This window comes from Sarcophilus harrisii, chromosome 3, assembly GCF_902635505.1.
Source record: "Sarcophilus harrisii chromosome 3, mSarHar1.11, whole genome shotgun sequence".
NCBI classification, from domain to species: Eukaryota; Metazoa; Chordata; class Mammalia; order Dasyuromorphia; family Dasyuridae; genus Sarcophilus; species Sarcophilus harrisii.
The window spans coordinates 531428652-531450026 of NC_045428.1; the positions used below are offsets into that span (position 1 = coordinate 531428652).

At 38.2% G+C, this 21375-nt stretch overlaps 1 protein-coding gene across 8 annotated transcripts in view; it reads left to right on the forward strand.

Moving 5' to 3' along the window:
• The first annotated feature begins 1327 nt into the window (after positions 1 to 1327).
• The window catches only part of STIM1 (stromal interaction molecule 1), a 235646-nt gene continuing 215598 nt past the window's right edge, over positions 1328 to 21375 (forward strand). For 3 of the 8 annotated variants that reach the window (XR_004233296.1, XM_031962035.1, XM_031962037.1), the window contains exon 1: positions 1331 to 3255. Coding sequence is in view for 6 of the 8 variants with exons in the window: in XM_031962035.1 (XP_031817895.1) it covers positions 3147 to 3255 (109 nt within the window). In the remaining 2 variants the exon portion in view is untranslated. Of the gene's footprint in view, positions 3256 to 21375 lie in introns of all 8 variants that reach the window. The other 5 variants (XR_004233295.1, XM_031962039.1, XM_031962036.1 and 2 more) reach the window with 5 other exon arrangements.

The window sequence follows — 21375 nt, forward strand, 5'->3', positions numbered from 1 at the left end:
ATATGCTGTAGCCTACTTATAATAAAGGCACACAAGATCTTTGATACTTGTTAACCACAGAGAAAACTGTAACAATCTTTTGATTACAAATATCAAATATGATAATGCTTGTCAAACCCTAAAGCACTATGGAAATACTAACTTTTGTAATTATTAATAGCTAACAATAATAATAGCTAACACTTTAAGGTTTAGAAAGTACTTTTATATTATCTTATTTACAATAAAACAAATAATTATTATAATCAAGCAAAGCATAAAGTTGGGACACATGTCAGTAGATGGCGTTCCTGTCTTTGGATAACATTATGTCCATAAAGTCAGAAAATTAGAATCTTCTCAGTGAGATATAAGGATATTAAAAAAAAAAAAAATTGATCTAACAAACTGCCTGACAAAACAGTTCTTAAAATGTGGCAAGTAGTTAGATAGGTTGTCCATATTGTTAGTCTCACATCAAAATCTCTAAAGATTCAATATTGTGACTAATTCCCTACACCTTAACAGCGATGTTTTTGGGAGCATTTACTTCGCAATGGTTGAGGAAAGGAGTGCCTTATTAGCCCCATTTTGTAAATAAGGAAACTGGACTATGGGGAACAAGGGGATCTTCCTCAAAGACTTAAAGCTAGTAGGAAAGCTGGCCTTAATTTCAGCAGAAGCACGGGAAATCTAAACGTAATTTTGATATCTCTAGTGAATTCTACTAAACTACAACTGCCATTTCTACCACGGTATCCCATTTATATCATGTCCATTGGAATGTAAGCTCCTTGAGGGTAGGAGATGCTTCATGTTTATCTTTGTCTTTCTAGCTCCTAAACCAGTGACTCAAACATAGTAAATAGTAGTTTATTAGTAAATAGTATGTTTGCTGAATTGAATCCTGGAAATCTATACCCTACAGCATTATAACTGGTTGATAATCATCCTATCCTCGAATATCTGTGAAGTGCGCTGTAAGTTTGCTTTTTAACATTAAAAAAATTTATTGAAATCATCTGGTATTTCCATTATTTTTAAAATTAAAAATTAATTATTTTTATTATTATTTATTATAAATTAATTATTAAAAATTAAAAAAAAAGAATTTTACTTTTATCTGTTTTCAAAGCATTTTCTCATTTATTACTTGCTTTGCTCTTCACACCGTCCAATAAGGAAGAGGCTCCTGTGTTATTGGCCCTCTCCAATAAGAAGTTACTTTTTGCTTTTAGCATCTAGCAATTATTTATCCTAGAAAACTTCGATAATAATATTTAACGGGTTCTCCCAGCCAGGTTGGGCACGTGCCTGGGCTTGAAACCCTCCACTAATCCACTAGGGGACGCTGGCACGCAGGCGTCTTCGTGAGAACGAGATGAGATCCGATTGGTTAGGAAGCCCTAACGATGGGTGAATAATCCCTGAGGCCGGTGGTGGAGAGGAAGCATGCTCTCATTGGTTACGGGGTGCGGAGGAGTGGGCGAGGCTTTGAGGAACCGGACGGCCGGCGGGCGGGCGGGAGCGTGCGTCGGCCGCGCGCCGGGCCGGACCGTTGTAACTCTTGTCAGCTGGGTGGCGGCCTATACGGTATAGGGGAGGGAGGAAGAGGCCCCACACTCGGTCCCATCCCGTCACATACAATTTCCTGCACCCCGCCGGGGGAGCGGCGTTCTCGACTGGAGCAAACTCTCGGTTTCCCGTCCCACGACGAGGCGGTTATCGCGGGAGAGCCCATTCACTGTAGAGGGGGAAGGGGGCGGGTTCCCGGGAACGGTTCATTGTGCGGAGTCGGTGGGAGGGAGGTCCTGGGGAGAAAGGGACTCCGGGAGAAACTAGTGGTGGAGGCAGAGGCATCCCTGGAGCACTTCTTGGCAGGATAGGGGCATCCGGGGCCCGGACAGCTGGAGCCTAGAGAAGGGCCTGTCCAGGGGAGGCCTGCTGCACCGGTAGTTGCCCGGGAGGAGGCTGGCCAGAGCAGGGTTATACGGGGAGAGTGGCTCGGATAGGCAGATAGGGGGCGGGGCTTAGGTGCTAGTTTGTCCTAGGATAGGCTAGTTTTGCATAAGGGGCGGGACTCCCGCTCCTTTCCCTCCGCCCTCTCTCGGCTACCCGGCCTGCGCTCCATTCGGGGAGGGCTCTGGGATCCGGGAGGGCTTTGAGATCCGGGAGCTGTGCTGCCCCGGCCCACCGGGTCCAAGGCCAGGCCCGTCAGTGCTGTGCTCCGCGGTGCTGAAGGGTCTGGGGCTGTACAAAAGCCCGAGGCCGACTGCAGCGGAGGCTGCTGCTGTCCTTCCTGGTGGGTGCCACGCCAGGGCTAACCGGACAGGCGAGGTGGAGAAGTGTGTGTGGGGGGCACCTAACCCAGTTGTCTGACCAGCCTGCTGGTCATTCTGTGTGTACCCTGGGAGGACTGAGCCAGGGCTGGCCCCTGGGATCGAACGCCCTGAACTTTGAGTCCAGTCCCTTCTGCCCGGGAGGGCATCCCGGAGTACCCCGGGGGGGTTAGAATCCGTCGGGAGCAGCGGTTGCTCTGGTCCCGCATCCTCCAGCCCCCTGGCGCCGCGTTCATCGTGCTGGCTTGTGCACCCGGTGGCCTTGCAGGTCCGGAGGTGGGGATCGCTTGTTTCGGGCGGCGACGCGGCTGACACGGCCTCCACAGGCTCCCTCTCTACTCCCTCCCTCCCTCCTTAAACTCTCCGGAAGCGGCAAGTGCTTTGGGAGGGGGGAGGGGGCCGGAGCAGCTGCGAGGAGTTGGAGCGCCCGAGCCGTTGCTGCAGCTCGCTGCTGGCAGAATTAGGCTGACCGCGACGGGGGCCTGGCTTCGGATACCCCCACCCCCGGCTCGGAGAGCCTGACCTTTCCCGGTAGTGGCCGCTGGCAGGACAGACCGACCGATAGTGTTATAGGACTCGAGGGGGAACCGCGAAGCCCCAAGACTTTGAGGCGTGCCCGGAGCTAGCAGGGGATCTTCTCCGGGCTTGGGGTACGAGGATCCCCAAAACTTGACTTTCACCCTCTTGCCCTCTTCCTGCCCAGCTTGGGGCTGCAGAGGTGCCTTGGGACACAGAGCGTGAGAGCGGCGTGGGCTGAGGGCCGGGTTAGGCCGAATGCTGAAGGAGAGGGTGTCCAGGCTCCCCTTACCGGCCGCGTAGCCTTCAGCCATGGATGTGACCCCCGGCCTGGCCGTCTGGCTCTTATGGGCGCTCCTTCTGCATCACGGCCAAGGAGAGAAGCCTCCAGGAGCCAGCCCCGAGGAGTCCGCAGTGGCAGGTAAGGCACGGAGCTGAGAAATGGAGGCTGCCGCTGGGTTGGTGGGGGTGGGGGGAGGTCGGCCTTAAGTCTGTCATCCAAAATCTGTAGAGAAATGACCTTCTGGCCTCAGCTTGTTGGCTACTTTTTCAGGGGTCCAGAAATCTCTAACCTGTTAGGGATTCATCTTTTAATGCCCTTCAGACTGCTTTGTGTTTGGTGTAAAAGAGGTCCTCTGCCTCTGTGGCTCAAGACTCGGTCTCAGGATCTTGTCCAGGAGAAATGATTTAGATCAAAGACCGGTAGCTAGGACAGCCATCTGCACTGGGTTTAAGCACTGCCAGTTTTGAGGAATAGTCTGCTTTGTGGTTAAAGAAACCAGCTCAGGTGGATCATGTCCCATGCCTCTCAGGAAGGCCAACTCTTACATGAGGGCTTTCTTCCTTGTCAGCTCAAGTTCTGGGGCTTTCCCTTGACTTTGCCATGGGAGCAGTCACCCAACCCTGAGAGCAATCTGAAAGTGAGATTTATGGTGAGGGGGTTGATGTAAGGAAGAGCTTAGAGCTCCGTTCTCTGCTTGATTGGAGAGCATTACAATTCTGGGTTGTGTATATATATATGGAGAGAGAGAGAGAGAGAGAGAGTGTGTGTGTGTGTGTGTGTGTGTCCGTCCTAGTTTTCTTTTCTAGGCTTGTAAATTTTTCATTTACTTTTTGCAATGAGTGCAGGGGGTGAAAAAATAATTTCTCCTTTTCTCTTTCCACTTTCACAGGGGTTCTCTTAGAATCATGGTACCAGCTGACCTGGCCATTTAAATCTTTGCTCTGCTTATATGCTGAGCTCTGAAAGTTGGGAGGACTGGGTTTGATGGTGATCTTAGGATGTCTGACTTTCCTCTGTTAGCAACATGAAAGAGGAATGTAGCTCCTGGTTTTGTGGGATCTGCAGAACTGCTGTTTTCACGTGGAAGAGTGAGATTTAGAGGTTCTTATTTTGTCCTTTGATGCTCTGAACTTTCTCTGCTGGAATAGGATTCAAAATTCTTCCCCAAGAGTAGTATGTCTCTAGTTTCCAAAAGGAATGAACATTATGAAAAGTCTTCTCTGATTTGAACAGATAGGCTCTTGACATTCGATTGTAGTTTATGATTGCTTTATAAATAGACTCTTAATGTGTTAATACCTACCCATCTATGCTACAGATCCCTAGTTCTCCTTCATTATGTTCACTTAGGGGTGTAGCCTGCAGAGTTAAGATTGTGAAGTTGGTCAAAACTACCTCAACTCCTCATGCTAAAGATTCTCTTTTAAGAGGTTCCCTGTATTGTATCAGGGAGTTTAGCCTTAAGCTAAAAAAAATGAAGTGCTGGTGGTAGAATTTTAGGCAGAAGCAGGTAGATTTTTTTTTCCCCTGTTATAGAAGACAATGGGGCAAACATTGCTTGAAATCTTATTTTATTGACAGCAGCTTATTTTATTAGGCTTACAACTGGCTCTGCTATACCTTAGCCCAATCTGCCTATAGGCCTTTTTGTGTTATTTACATCTTTATATATGGCTTTGACTTTTTCCACATCTGGGTCTAAAATTTTTGGTTTTGGCCTTGTTATTGTCAAACTGCCTCCCTCATCTTTAACCAGGTTATTGTAAAGCCACAGGTACTAATTATATAGTACTAGGTACATAGATTGCTATTCTTGATTAGCTGTGTCTTGGAACTGGGGCTTAGGCTGGTAGAGGAGGGGAAAAGTACTAGATCTGGACACTGAGACACTAGATTTGAATCCTAGCCCTTAAGCTGATTAGCTGTGTGAACAGGGACACTTCATCTAGCCTCTGTGTAGTTGTTTGTTTCCTTCTTTGTGATTTGTTGTTTAGTTTCAGTCATGCCTGATTCTTTGTGACTCCATATGGGGTTTTTTTTTTGGCAGAGATACTGGATTAGTTTGCAGTTTTTTCTCCAGCTCATTTTATGGATGGGAAACTGAGGCAGACAGAATCAAGTGACTTGCCTAGGGTCAGATAGTACCAGAGAACAGATTTGGATTTGGGAAGATGAGTCTTTAGCCAGACCTGGCATTCTATCCATTAGAACACTTAGTTGCCCCTTTTCTTATAAATTAAAATTTGCACTACTTACTTCATAGAGTTGTGAAGAAAATATTGTGTAAACTTTAGATCTAGTATCTCATAAATGTGAGGTGGTGGTTATTTATATTGCATGCCAAATTCTAGATTTTTTCTTGGAAGCATCGGAAATAATTAACTAAATATTTCCTAATGGAAGATTTCTCTAATCTCCCCCCCTCCCCCCCTTAATTTCAATGCCTTCCCTTTGTTTATTATTTCCTGTTAATCTTGCATATAGCTTGCTTTATAGATATTTTTTTTTGCATGTTGTAAGTTCTTTTTCTATTCCATCATTTAGCACAATTTCTGGCATATAGTAGGTGTTTAATAACTGTTTATTGATTGGTCAGACAAAGGTTCCTAAGGAAAGGACTAATTGCAGAGTTACTTTAGTTTGTGCTGCTTAGAATGCCAAAGAACAGACTGTATTTCTCAGAATTCCATGGCAGTTAGGGAATCTGTTTTGGGAATAACTTGCTATCTGTCTTGCTATTTCTCTTTCTCTTATTGGACTTATTTTGGACAGATGAATCTGTGGATGGGGTGATCTTGTGTGGCCTGTTGAATGTGGTATGATCTGGAGAAGTTGGTGTTTTCCTGAGTAGAATAAGTCTTGGAAGCCTTTTTGTATGTAGGTGGTGCCAGTTGGAGAAGTGACAGTGTGAGGGAATTAGGAATCTCATCCTCTGTCCTGGAAAATGATCCCAGTCCTTCTTGTTCCTTTTAGCTCTATAAGTCCTGCCTTTCTCATCCATCAAGAAAGCAGGACTAGGAAGGGGCCACAGATGTAGTTTTGCTTTCTTAGATAGTCTAGAACTTTTTCCTTCCAGTCACATTGTGTGTGTGTTTGAAGATAATGATTTTTGTAGGATTTAGGGGAAAAGTCCTTTTTATTTAACAGGTATTTGAGGCACAGAAAGATGTACCCTCATGAGGTTGTGGGTAGGTACAAATGGTGTCCCAGTCCTGGAGTTAATGAGGTATGGCCAGCCCTAATAGGTGTTGCCTGGTGAATTCTAATTCACTTACTTAGTTTCTCATTTTGCTTTACTCAGCTGGTCTTGGGCCCGCATTCTTTAAAACTGGTTGGTACCTGATGCTTTCATCACCCTAGGCTCTGGGCTTGTCTGCCTTCTGGGAAGAACGAGTCTTTGGGTTCCCAGAAAATTCTAGGGCTGAATGTGAAGGGTCAGATTAATAGTGACCAAGTTTAGAGTATGTGAGAATTAGTGATAGATTGGAGCAGTGGCTCTAATCCCAGTATATACCTCTTAGCATTGAATTTGGTTGAGGCCAAGAGATGCTGTATATACAGCCTGGTCCAAGACTCTTGAGAAAGGGCTTCCTGGTGAGAGGTACAGTATATTTATACAGCTCAGTAAGTGTTGTATAAAGGCATTGTGGTTATGCAGAGTCAGCAAGTTAACTGGCATTTGCTAAGCACCAGGTACTGTGCTAAGTTTTGGGGGATACAAAGAAAGGGAAAAAAAGAGTCCTGGTTTTTTGTTTTGATTCTACAGCTTAACTCCAGTTACTTGTGTAACTTTGTTACTTTGGAACCTGTTTTCTCATCTGAAAAAATGAGGAATTCAAACTTGATCATCTCTAAAGTCCTTTTTAGCTCTTAACTCCATGATCCTTTACCTACAAAATGGTGCTGAAAGAGAGGTTAGGTTCTTACTTTGGGGCCTCAGTGAAGCAGTTCCTGGCAGCCCAGCCCATTGCTGACGCCTCTAACACTATAAATGGCTTTGCCATCTTGGGGGCTGTGCTATTTTTAGCTCTGGGTGGCTCCCGGAACTGGGCTGGGGCCAAGGGTAAGGGCAGGTGGGTAAAGTTGGAGGGAGAGGGGCAGAGCCTGGAGATAGACCAGGCCAGCCTGACTAGGCTTGCTGTTTTATTGCTTTTATGATCTGCTATTCTAGGTTTTAGCTTAAAGGTTGATCCTTCTGAGGAGATAGCTAGGCACCTAGGCATGCTTAGGCATTTAATTGCTAGAAAAGAAGAGCTTACCATTTCCAGGAAGCCCAACCTAACAATTCTAGCTTTTATCTTTTATCCTTGAATCCTACAACCTTTATGGCAGGGTACTCTAGGTGGCAGGTTTATAGAATTATTTGTTGATGGATATGGAAGTAATAACTAATTTATAAAAATGGGAGAAATCGACTAATTAGCTTGTTAGACTAGTAAAGAGAATGCTACATAGTCTGCCTAGATTTTTAGTAAAGCATTTGTCAAAATCTGTCATACTATTCTTGTAGATCAGATGGAGAGAGGTTAGCCAAATGATAGTAAAGCTATGATGTTTTGTAATTATTTAAGTCCTGGTTCCAAAACATAGTTATTAATGGCTTCCTATTAACTTGGATCTATCAAAGGGCCCTGGAACTCTTTGCTTATTGTTTAAGACTTTTATGACAAACTTGGATAAAGGCAGAGATGACATGCTTGTTAAATTTGTAGATGACAAAAAGCTGTGAGGGACAACTAATATATTAGAAGTGAGTGAATATCTACAAGGATTTTGAGACAAGATATTATAATGTTGGACTAAATCTAGTTGGATGAAATTTAATAAGAATAAATGTAAAGTTTTACCCTCAGGTTAAAAAATGAATCTACTTCACAAGTGTTTGGGTGAATGTGGCTAGGTAGAAATTTCTGATGAGGATTTGGGGGCTTTAGTGGAGTACAAGTTTATTAAGAGTCATGGTGTGATATAGCAATTTAAAAGCTAATGTGATTTTAGATTGCTTAAATACAAATATGGTATAGTAGCTAGGTTCTTCCAGAGAGGCCCTGCTATACTCAGCTGTGGTCAGAACACAACTAGAGTATTGTGTTTAGTTCTGGGTGCCATATTGATGAATTGAAGAGGGGGCCTGGCCTACAAATTGGGCTAACCTTTGTAATGATTGTCTTCTGTTTGCTGAGCATGAGATGGTGTAGGAAAACATGGTTTCATTTTATAAGACTCACTTCTGGCTTATAGAATAGATAGTAAATACTTAAAATGACTAAGGCTGCATATAGGAACGGCTGCTTTATGGAGTAGTCTATAGAGTAGGATACTATGAAGTTATAGCATACAAGCAGAGAAGAGAACCCTAAAAAGGTAATAGATGTGGGTTTTAGACTGTATCAAAAGTATAAGATTAGGAAGTGATCATAGGGGGATGGTGTCGTCTGGGAAGGTATCTCTTGAGGAGGTGGGGCTTGGGCTGAGCCCCAAAGGATGAATGGAGGATTTAAACAGAATAGAAGGGTGGACATAGTAGGCATATGAGATGGTGTGTAGCATTCTTGAGGTAGGGGTGAGGGACAGTGATTTGAGCAGGGCTTGCCCTTATTCTAAGAACCTTGTTGTCCAGACTCCCTCATAATAAGTCATATTTATTGGTAAAGCATAGTTACTGTTTCCAAAGTGTTTTTTTTTTTTTTTAAATCTGTTATCTCATTTGATTTCAGAATAGTCTTTTTTTGTTTGAAGTGTTGTCATGGAGAAGAAGGCTAGGACTTGTTCATCTTGTCTCTGCAGGGCAAAACTAGGACCAGTGGGTAGAAATAATAGGAAGGTAGATTTAGGCTTACTTTAAAGAAAAACTTCTAAGATAGTGAGAGCTTACTCAAAATTGTTTCCCTAGGAGGTAACGAATTATCCATTACTGGAGATCTTCACATGATTGTATAATCAATTTATATATAGCTGGGATGTTATAGTAGGGGAAGGGGGGGGGGCAAGAAAGAGGAGGGGTAAGGTGCTGGGGCATTGGAGTGGCATTTCTGTGCTGGAAGTATTAGATGACCTCTAAGGTCTTCTCCAACATCCTATGTTCTAAGTTTTCATTACTTAGGAATGGGAAAGCTAACATATTAGCCTTATAAATAAATGGATTTGGAGTCTAAATCTATTCCTCCATCTTCCCCTTAGGCTAACTTTTTTCCTCAGGAGAAATATTGTCCTCTTCCCAGTCTGGGAGGTGTTATCCAGCCAAGTCATTTTGTATTAGCCTTCCTTTGGACTCAAAGCCACAGCTTATTTAGATTTTTAAACTATTTTGGGTAATAACAATAATAATCTCTTTCATTTATGTCTTATCTTCAACTGTTTTCACAACACTTTCCTTTCTATTATACTTTTGTTTGATTCTTACAACATTCCTGTGAGGTCAGTTAGATAGGTTTATATATACATTTAAGATTTTTAACATTTTTATTTAAAATTTTGAGCTCCAAATTTTATCCTCTCTCCTTGTCTTCACCCTCCTCTTACTGAGAGGGTAAACAATCAGATACAGGTTGGCAGATAATAGCCCTTTGGGATAGTCTTGAATTACTGTATTGCTGACAATAGCTAAGTAATCTACAGTTCATCATAAAATATTGCTGTTTCTGTGTACATTTCTGTGTACACATTCCTGTGTATATTCACTGTCAGCTCATATAAGTCTTAACAAGTTTTTCTAAAACCATCCTGCTTGTCATTTCTTATAGCACAGTAATATTCCATTAAAATCATATATCATAGCTTGTTGAGCAATTCCCCAGCTGATGAACATATCTTTGATTTCTAATTCTTAGTTATCACAAAAAGAACTGCTATAAATAGTTTTTGTATAAATTGATCTTTTCTTTTCTTTCTTTCTTTCTTTCTTTCTTTCTTTCTTTCTTTCTTTCTTTCTTTCTTTCTTTCTTTCTTTCTTGTTTGGATTGTAGGCATCAAAGAGTATGCACAATTTTGTAGCCCCTTGTGCATAATTCCAAATAGTTCTTTAGAATGGTTGAATCATAGCTCCCTGGAGGCCTCAGGCACAGCCAGAGTCAGGATAAGTAAAAGTCCTTGGTCTTCAGGGGGAGAAGTGAAGTAGATAGACTGCCACAAGCTCGCCACCAACTTCCCTTCTCCTGGTCCTGCTGCAAAGTGAAGTTCTCTCGCCTTTTTCACCCCATCCCTTAATCCTTACCTACAATTATCAGTATATACCAAACATTGAGCCAGCATGGAACAGTGAGAAGGGCCATTTTTCCAAACATAAGCTAATAGAATCATTGTCCAAAGGTAATTAGCCTTAAGTGCTCAGTTGTCTGATTCAAGTGCACCTATTCAGAATTTCAGCTCTTTACACACTAACAGTGCATTATTGGCTTAGTTTTCCCTCATTCCTTCCAATATCCAGTATTTTCATTTTTTATCATATTAATTAGCTACTCTGACAGTTATGAGGTGGTTCCTTGGAGTTGTTTTAATTTGCATTTTTCTGATAATGATTTTGAATATTTCTTCCTATGAATATAGCTTTGATTTCTTTGTCTGAAAAGTATTCATATTCTTTGACCATTTATCAGTTGGGGAGTGACATATTTTTATAAATTTGATTCAGTTCTTTATATATCTTAATGAAATCTTTATTAGTTATACTTCTTGAAGATCTTCTCTCCCCAATTTTTTCTTTCCTTATAATTTTGTTGCATTGGTTTTGTTTGTACAAAATCTTTTTAATTTTATATAATTAAAATTATCTATTTTATATTTTGTAATGCTATTTCTTCTTTGTTCCTAAATTCTTCCCTTATCCATAAATTTGAAAGATAAATTATTCCATGTTTTCTCAATTTTCTTATAGTATCACTCTTAATGTGTAAATCATGTACCATTTTGACCTTGTTTTGGAATATGGAGTAAGATGGTGGTCTATCTATGCCTAATTTCTTCCATACTGTTTTCATTTTCCAGCAGTTTTTGTCATTGAGCTTTTGTTCCAAAAATTTGAATCTTTGGGTTTATTGTATACTAGATTGCTATGCTCATTTACTATGATGTACAGCTAGTATGATGAGATCTGGTATGACAAGATCATTATCTTTTGCATTTTTTTCTCATTGATTTCCTTGATGGTAATGAACTTTTATTTTTTCAGATGAATTTTGTTCTAATTTTTTCCACTCTATAAAAGAATTTTTTTTGGCAGTTTGAATGGTATGGCACTAAATAGATTAACTATAGGTAGAATTATCATTTTCATTATACTTGTTTGATCTGCCCTTGAGCATTTAAATTTTTTTCAGTTCTTTAGATGTCTTTATTTCTGTGAAAAGTTTTTTGTAATTGTTTATATAGTTCCAGGGTTTCTAAACTTCTGAATATTTTATATTGTCTACAGTTATTTTAAGTGGAATTTCTCTTATCTCTTGCTGTTGGACTTTGTTGGTAATATTTAGAAATGTATTCTGCAACTTTGTTAAAACTTAATTATTTAGAATAGTTTTTTCAGTTGATTCTCTAGGATTTTTTAAGCATGGCATATCATCTGCAGAGTGATGATAGTTTTGTTTCCTCATTGCCTATTCTAATTTCTTTCATTTCTTTTTCTTTTCATTGCTATAGCTAACATTTCTAGTACAATTTGAATAAAAGAAGTGATAATGAGCATCATTGTTTTACTACTGATTGTATTGGGCTTCTAATTTGTCTCTGTTACAAGTAATACTTGATGGTATTTGTTTCTGTTTTCTCTAGTGTTTTTAATAAGAATGTGTGCTGTGTTTTGTCAAAGGCTTTTTCTGCATCTATTGAGATAATCATATCATTTCTATTGATTTTATTATTGATATGGTCAAATCAAGTTTTCCTACTATTGAATATCTTTGCATTCCTAGTATAAATCCCACCTGATCATGGTGTATGATCCTTTTGATATATTATTGTAATCTCTTTGCAAGTATTTTACTTAAATTTTTTATTTTTATTTTTGCTGAGGCAATTGGGGTTAAATGATTTGCCCAGTGTCACACAGCCAGGAAGTGCTAAGTGTCTGAGATAAGATTTGAACTCAGGTTCTCCTGACTTCAGGGCTGGCCCTCTATCCACTGTACCACCTAGCAACCCTGTTTTATTTAAATTTTTTGCATCAATATTCGTTAGGGAAATTGGTCTATAACTTTCCTTATCTTTTTTGGTCTTCTTGGTTTAGGTATCAGCAGCGTATTTGTGTAAGAAAGGTAATACTTTCCCCATTTTTACAGATGAGGAAATTGAGACTAAGAGATTTAGATTGTCTGATTCTGTGCCAACATTCTAAAGCTCATGAAGCTTGGAGCTGAAATGTTAGAGATGATCTCATATCACTTTATTTTTATAGGTGAGAAAATAGACCTGAGAGGGAAATTGATTGGCTCAAGTTTACATAGGGAGTAAAAGGGATTTCAACCTAAGTTCTGCAATTCTATATCACATTTATTTATTTTTCTTCTAAGAAAGATTTCTCTTTATTTTTTGTACTCTTTTAAAAAAATTCTGAGTTTCAAATTCTCTGCTTCCCTCTAACTTCTCCCTAACCCAATGAGAAAGCAAGTAAATATCTTTTTTAAATAAAACTTTTTATTTAAAAAACATACGCATGGATAATTTGACAACATTGACCCTTGCATAACCTTGTGTTTTAGATTTTCTCATCTTTCCCTCCACCCTCTCCCCTAGATGGCAAGCAATCTATTTTTAATCCGTGTTAAACATGTTAAAATATATGTTAAATCCAATATGTATAAACATATTTATACAATTCTAAAAGCAGGTAAACATCAATTTTTCATGTGAGGTCATACAAAACATATTTTCATATAAGTCATGTTGCAGTAAAAGAAAAAAGCAAGAAAATATTTTTAAAGTTTATTTTTAAACTTTTTTTCTCTTTAAATTTTGAGTTCCAGATTTTTTTCTTTCCTGTCCCTCTGTCACCCACTGAGAAAACAGTGTATCAATTATACATGTTAAATCATGTAAAACATATTTCCATATTAGCCATATTGTAAAACAAAGCAAAAAAAAAAAAAAAAAAAGGGAGAAAATTATACTTCAATTTGAACTCAGAGTTTATTAGTTTTCTCTTTGAGGTAGAGAATATTTTTTCATCATGAGTTCTATGGAATTGTCTTGGATCACTGATTAGATAAGACTTAACAATTGATCATCATTACAACATTGCTTTTACAATGCACAGTGAACAGTTAAAGTCTTATTAGTGCATTTAAAAAAATTAAACATTATTGTCACTTTCCAATTAGTGCCCCCCGACCTGAGATTACTCTTTTGTAACAAAATTAAAAAAAAATTGCAGTACAGTGCAGTGATCTCCCAATTCTTTCCACTTAATTTTGCATTAAATCATTCAGGTCTTGACATGTTTTTCTGAAACCAGTCTTCCTCATCATTTCTCATAGCATAATAGTACTCCATTATTATTATATACCACAACTTGTTTAGTCATTCCCCAATTTACACACACACACACACACACACACACACACACACACACACATTTATGCATGTATTTGTATGTTACTTAGTTGTGTCTGACTCTTCTTGGTTCCATTTGGAGTTTTCTTGGCAGAGATTCTGTAGTAGCCTGCCATTTTCTTTTCCAATTTATTTTAGAGATGAGAAACTGAGGCAAAAAGGATTAAGTGACTTGCCATAGCCTGGGAGTCACACTGTTAAGTATCAGTGGTTAGATTTGAACTCAGATAATCTTTTTTTTTTTTAAATTTTTTTTATTTAATAGCCTTTTATTTACAGGATATAAACATGGGTAACTTTACAGCATTAACAATTGCCAAACCTCTTGTTCCAATTTTTCACCTCTTACCCCCCCCCCTCCCCTAGATGGCAGGATGACCAGTAGATGTTAAATATATTAAAATATAAATTAGATACACAATAAATATACCCGACCAAAACGTTATTTTGCTGTAGAAAAAGAATCAGACTCTGAAATATTGTACAATTAGCTTGTATAGTATTGTTGTTGAAGTATATAATGATCTCCTGGTCCTGCTCATTTCACTCAGCATCAGTTCATGTAAGTCTCTCCAGGCCTTTCTGAAATCATCCTGTTGGTCATTTCTTACAGAACAGTAATATTCCATAATTTTCATATACCACACCAATTCTAATTGTTAAGGAATCATTTTCTTCAATGAGATTTTGTACTTCTTTTTCCATATGAATAATTCTGCTTTTTAAAAAGTTTTTTTCTTTAGTGAATTTGTGTGCCTTTTTTTTACTTTAGACCAATTTTTTTTTTAAATTCTCTTAAGTAATTTTTGTGCCTCTTATAAAAAGCAAGCTATTAATTCTATTTTCATGATTTTTTTTGGGTAACATTCTCATTTCTTTCCTGACTCTTTTCCTTTACAATGTTTATCTTTTTCTTTAACATTTTTAGTAATTCTTGCTGTCTTTGGGTTCAATTAATATTTTTCTTTGAGTCTTTGGTATAGCTGTTTTTTACATTGTTGTTTTCCAAGTTTGTTTTGGTCTTCCCTGTTCAATATATTAGATTTTTATAGTCAAAGGGTTTTTTTGTTTGTTTGTTTGTTTTGTGATTTACTCATTTTTTAAGCCTATTTCTTCACTTTGAACTTTATGTAAAAGTTGGGCTCTGCTCACCTGGGGATGGAAAGGCACTGTTCTAAGCTTCAGGATTTTTTGTGTTGCTGTTTTCAAGGCTAGTTTTTGGGGTTTGAATGTTTTTGATGCTTCCAAGATGATATTTTCCTGAGAGAAATGTGATCATTATTCTCCTGATCTATTTTCTGGTTTTTATCCAGAAAGTCCTCCCCCCCCCCCCTCCCCCCCCCTCCCGGCTCCCCTGCAGCCACAAGTACTAGAGTTCTTGGCCCTGGAACTGTGCTTGGGTCCCTTATTTCCTTGTGAGTGATAATAAACTCTCCTCTCTGCCTTGAAACAGCAACATAGAACTGTGTATGGGCAGTAGAATTGCCAGTTAGTGCCAGCAGCACCCAATGCCAATTAATAGTTCCCTGTAATCTCTTTTGGATTATTTGTCCAATCCTTTTACTTTCTCTGGGCCTAATTAGAGTTTCTGCTGTGTGCAGGCCTCCAAGGCCTATTGCCTGTGCTACTGAACAATACCTACCCCAGTATTACAAGTTTTTTCTTTGGACCTCCTAGATTGTCTTAAGCTGGTTAAATGTCTTCCTCTAACTTTTTGTTGGTTCTACCACTTCAAAGTTTATTAAAGATTTTTCAAGTTGTTGAGAGAATTCATGTGGGTCCTAGCCTATTTTCTACCATTTTGACTTTACGTCAAACCAGGTAAGAAAAATAAATTTAAAAAAAGTATGCTTCAATCTGTACTCAGAATTCAGTTGTCTCTGGAGGTAGATAGTATTTTACATTATGAGTCCTTTGGAATTGTTTTAGATTTTAATACTAATTAGAGAAACTTTTTCACAGTTCATCATTATTACAGTATTGCTTTTAGTGTATACAATATTCTCCTGGTTCTAATCATTTTACTTAGCATCAATTCATGTTAAGTTTTCCCAGGTTTGTTTTTCTTTCTTTCTTTCTTTCTTTCTTTCTTTCTTTCTTTCTTTCTTTCTTTCTTTCTTTCTTTCTTTCTTTCTTTCTTTCTTTCTTTCTTTCTTTCTTTCTTTCTCGCTTTCTCTCTCTCTCTCTCTCTCTCTCTCTCTCTCTCTTTCTTTCTTTCTTTCTTTGTCAAAAGGTAGGTTTATATTTAGGGGAAAGGATTACAGACAAAATGAAGGGGTACAATAGACATCAGAAATGGTAAATATGAAATAGAGTTGGGAGAGCATATTGTTAGAAAAGGAAAAAGACAAGTTCCCCAGGAGAACTCAATTAACCAGGAGAAAGGAAATACTCCATGAGGCTTCCCAGTTTTTTCTTTGAACCCTCATAATTTCTTATAGCATGGTATTGCAATCATATACCGCAACTTTTTCAGTCATTCCCTAATTTGTAGACATCCCCTCAGATTTCCAGTTCTTTGCTACTACAAATATTTGCTGCTATATTTTTGTACATATCAGTTCTTTTCCTTTTCCTATCTCTTTGGAAGACAGATCTAGTGGTAGTATTACTGCATTAAAGAATATGCACATTGTAACTCCAAATTGACATTGAATCTTCAGTGATGAACGCCGCAGCATGGCTAGAAAATTGGGACATGAGTTAACCAATCTGATTTCTAGTCCTAGTATCAACACTTAATATGCTTGTGTGGGTATATGCCCTGGCCCTGAGGCACTTCACCTGTCACTTGATATATGTTTGGCTTTTGATCTCCTTCAAACCAGTCCACTTTGACCTTAAGTACTTTAGGTTCACTTTCTGGACTTGTATCTGTGATTCCCATATTTTGCTTAAATTTAATACTTTATTCAGTTCCTAGCGGAGTTTTTTCATTCAATCAGGTCATACTCTTGGACCCTCATATTCATGGAGGTAAAACTGCCCAATTTGTGTCAACAGAAGGCCTAGGATCCATTCAGAAGGAAAGCAGAGGTGAATTAGTTGGATAAGCTGCCCTTTGAAATCCTTTCCAATACTATAATTCTGTAACGAATAATATTTACTAAACATTTGTTTTGTGCCCAGTAGCAGAGCCTTGACTTGAACTCAGTTATAGATTTTTTTTTTTAGTCCAACGGTGCTATTCTAGTTGCTGTAGGGGATACACTTCTGTGTATCTGTTACACAACTCTCTAGGAGCTCATACTCCAATTGGAGAATTAAGATCCACATATTATTGCCTTTCTAATACTAGTTAAGGTTCCTCATTCTAGTACCAAATCATTAGTTGAGACCAATGAAAGATAGAGGAACCCCGAGGAGAAGATGAGCAGTGTAATCACGAGTTCTCTAGGAATCTTTAGGAAGGAGAGATCATTGTGGCCTGGGATTATCAGGGAAAGTTTGAGGTAAGGAAGCCAGAAGATATTTGGCTTTATTAGCATTGCTTTTCTGTCCAATGAGGAGTTATGACACTCTTGAAACTTTGTGAATTTATTTCTAGATTGTGTGAAAAGTTCCAAAGAGAAGATCCCCAGAAACAATGAAGTTGACAAAGTTTTGTCTTTGTTGACTACAACTTTGGATCTAGCTGGTATCGACCAAGACTGTGGTCCCATTGTCCTTGTCAGCCTTTAATTAGAGGGGTGAGAGTTTATTTTCTTTAGGCAACTGTAGCCTCTCTGCTCTAGGGGGAAAAGGGAAGGGTTAAAAGGAGCTACCTAACCTTAATTCTGGAAGAGCTCTGTTGTTGGCTTGCATTTATCAGTGTGTGTGTCTCCTAAGTTCCCTGCTTCCAGAATATATTCAACTCCAATCACGCTTTTTCATGAACTGTGTCTTTGTTCTCCATGTTCTTCCATCAGAAATTTCCCCTACTACCTTTGATCTTTTGAAACTCTACCTCAACCTAAGTTTATTTGTGAAATGAGCATACTTTTACTACCTACCTTAAAACATTGTGAAAAAAGCACTTTGCAACCATAAAACATAAAATTAAATATAAGCAGCTGGTTGGTTGCTGTCCTTTCTTCTTGAAGAAGACCAAAATGACACACTATGTTAAAGGTATAGTGTGTCCTCCTGTGGCTGATCAGACCAATATGAGCTTGGAATGTTTTTCCATAGGTCAATCCCTATGAACATTGAGTTGGATTCTCTAACTTTGCTCATTTTTCATTTTTTCTGAATTTAATTCTGCTTTTCTCATATAGCACAGCACCTTCTCTAATGAAGGCGTGCCATGCTGGGTGATCTTGTGCCCGTGTCTCCCATATCATACAGTCAATTCTAAAGTTCTTAAGAGAGACCTTGAAAATGTCTTTGTATTACTTTTTCTGACCACCTTGTGAGCACTTATGTGAATTCTTCATAAAATAGTCTTTTTGGCAAGCGTACATTAGGCATTTGAACAATGTGTCCAGCCCAGGGAAGTTGTGCTCTCTGTAGTCAAGTTGTAATGCTTGGCAGTTTAGTTTGAGAACACCTCCGGTGTCTGGTATTTTACCTGTTTGATTTTTAGAATCTTCCTAAGACAATTCAAATGGAAAAATTCAGTTTCCTGGCATGGCACTAGTACACTGTCCAGGTTTCACAGGCATGTAACAATGAAGTCAACACAATAGCTCTGTAGACCTTTAATTTTGTCTTAGTACGGGAGAAAGAGCCTTGAAATGTGAAACTGCCATTGCCTTTCAATTCCTTCCCCTCTCTGGGTCTCTGTTTTCTCTTCTGTAAAATAAAAGACTAGGTTAGATGATTTTTTTTTTTTTTGAGATTAAGACCCCCCCCCCCCCCCAACAACCTAGTATCATTATTTATTTATTGCCTTCATTTAAAAAATTTTTTGAGTTCCAAACTCTCTCCCTTCTTCCTAATCCCACCCCCCCTTTTTTTTTGGCAACTGTGTCTTTGTTCTTCATGTTCTTCCACGTGGAATTTCTCCTACTATCTTTTACCAATTGAAACCCTACTTATCTTTTGAAGGCTAACTCAAGTCCTACTTTTCTACTTTCCCCTTATTTCGCTTATCCCCTAGGAACACTAGACTTGGAGTTTAGCAATAGAAAAGTAATAAAATACTAATTATACATATGAAGTAATGTAAAACATATTTCTATATTAGTCATGTTGCAAAAAAGCAAGAAAAATAAAGAAAATAAAAAATTATGCTTTAATTTGTACTCAGTTCATCATTTTTCCCCCTCCGGAGACGTAAAGAATTTTGTATCATGAGTCCTTCAGAATCATCTTGGATTATTGTATTAATCAAAGTTGCTTATCAGTCTTTTTCATAGTTGATCATTGTTATAATACTGCTGTTACTATGTACAATATTGTTCTTGCTTTTCTAATTTCACTTTGCGTTAGTTCATGTAAAAGTGTTCCCCTTCATAATTTTTATGGCACAGTAATATTCCATCATAATCATTTATCACAACTTTTTCAGTCATTCTCCTATTGGTGAGTATCCCCTCAATTTTTAATTCTTCACCACCACAAAAAGTTGCTCTTTTTATATGTATAACTCCTATTCCTTTTTCTTTGATTTCTTTGGGATACAGGATTTTGATGATTTATAACACTTCTGCCACTTCTAATTTGCTGTAGTCATTCCTGAGAGGTAGTCTCTATGGCAGAGCAGGTCATGTCAGCAAGACCTGAATTCAAGTGCTGCCAGTCATTGACTTCATTACAGTGTTCTTAAATTTTTTTTTTTTAAAAGTGGGCATTCCTTTTCTTTTTTTAAATTTGAAATTCTTTAAAAATTTTTATTTTTCCCAGTTACGGTTAAAAACAACTTTTTTTGAGGGAGGAATTATACATGTACATTCTTGTAAAAAAACATTTCCTTATGAATTATATTGGAAGAGAAAAATCAGAACAAAAAGGAAAAACCACAAGGGAAAAGAAAAGAAAAAAAAAAGTAAACATAGCATATGTTGATATTCATTCAGTTTCCATAGTTCCCTCCCTGTATTTGGATGACATTTTCCATTCAAAGTTTATTGGGATTGCCATGGATCACTGAACTGCTGAGAAGAACCAAGTCTTTCATAGTTGATCCTGATACAGTCGTCTTGTTGCAGTGTATGGTGTTTTCCTGGTTCTGCTTGTTTTGCTCAGCATTGATTCATATAAATCTTTCCAGGCCTTTCTAAAATCAGCCTGCTTATCATTTTTTGTTGAACAATAATATTCCTTTACTTTGATATACTATAACTTACTTATAGCCATTGCCCATTTGGTGGGCATCTATTTATTTTCAAATTCTTTGCCACCACAAAAAGAGCTGCTACAAACAGTTTTGCAGTGTGGGTCCTTTAAGCTCTTTTTGATTTCTTTGGGATACAGACTCAGTTCACTAGAGAGTTTCTTAAGCAAATTTAATCATTAATCTTGTGACCACAGTCAACTTTTTAAGACCTTAAGTTGCAGAATGGTTACTGATCTGCATTTGATAGAATAGTCCTTACCTGGGACTCAGTCAATGAAATCACAGGTCCAAGACCAAAAAAAACAAGAATTTAAAATTTTTTTCCCTGGGGAGGAATAATAGTATTTTATTTTTTCCAGTGACATGTAAAGATAGTTTTCAGCATTTATTTTTGTAAGATTGAGTTCCAATTTTTTTCTCCTTCTCTTGTTCAGTTATTTCTCCTCCCTTACTCAAGACAATAAGCAATTCAATATAGATTTAATGTACATATTTCTTATAGTATTCCATTACATTCATATACCATACTTTGTTCAACCATTTCCCAATTGATGGACATCCTCTTAATTTCTAATTCCTTGCTACAACAAAAAGAGATGCTGCAAACATTTTTAAAGATGTGGGTCCTTTTCTCTATATAATCTAAAAGAAATCCTTTTTACCCTAAAATCCCATGCTTCTAAGAATGGAATGTTGCTGTTGTGGTGACTATAGCTGTGAGAAATTATGCTTCTGGAAGTTGGAGAGAGGGTCCAGAAGTGATACCAACTTTGAATGGCAAGAGATCCCAGGAGTAGGATAATTGATCTAGCTCTCATTATGCAGGGAGTTTTCTCCCAGGGCTTGACCTGTGGTTAGGCTGAATGCTAGATAGGTGAGTTGAATGCTTATTTGCCTAGGAAATTTCTCCTTTCTGGCAATATTAAGTGTGTTTCAGAATAAAATGATTAGACTTTATAAATGAGGATTATGTTCTCTAGTAATGAATAAAGTACTGTTTTTGTAGTCAGAATATTTGAGTTCAAGTTCTTACCCTCAAATGTATTAGCTTTTTGAGTATGGATAAGTCCCTTTACCTTTTTCATCAGTTTACTTGTCTGTAAAATGGCACAATCTCTCTTGTTACTTGTGGCAGTCTTTTTTTGTGAATTATCAGTGCCATGATTTTAGTAGTAGCATTATGTATAACCTGAATGTTGAATGAAAAGTAAATGGTAATTTCATGGTACATTAATGGAATGCTTTAGAGTAGTTATGAATAATTTTATGAACTATATAAAGAAGTATTGGAATAAAAGAAAGCCCAGAGAACTAATGCACACTAATTATGTATGACCACGTAAGAGGAAAAATGAATGAAAGAAAACATATAAATGAAGAATCCTTTTGAAGACTTAGGAGTCACTGAAAAATTGTGATGCTTCATGTTTAATTTAAATTTAAGTAGTTACTAAGGA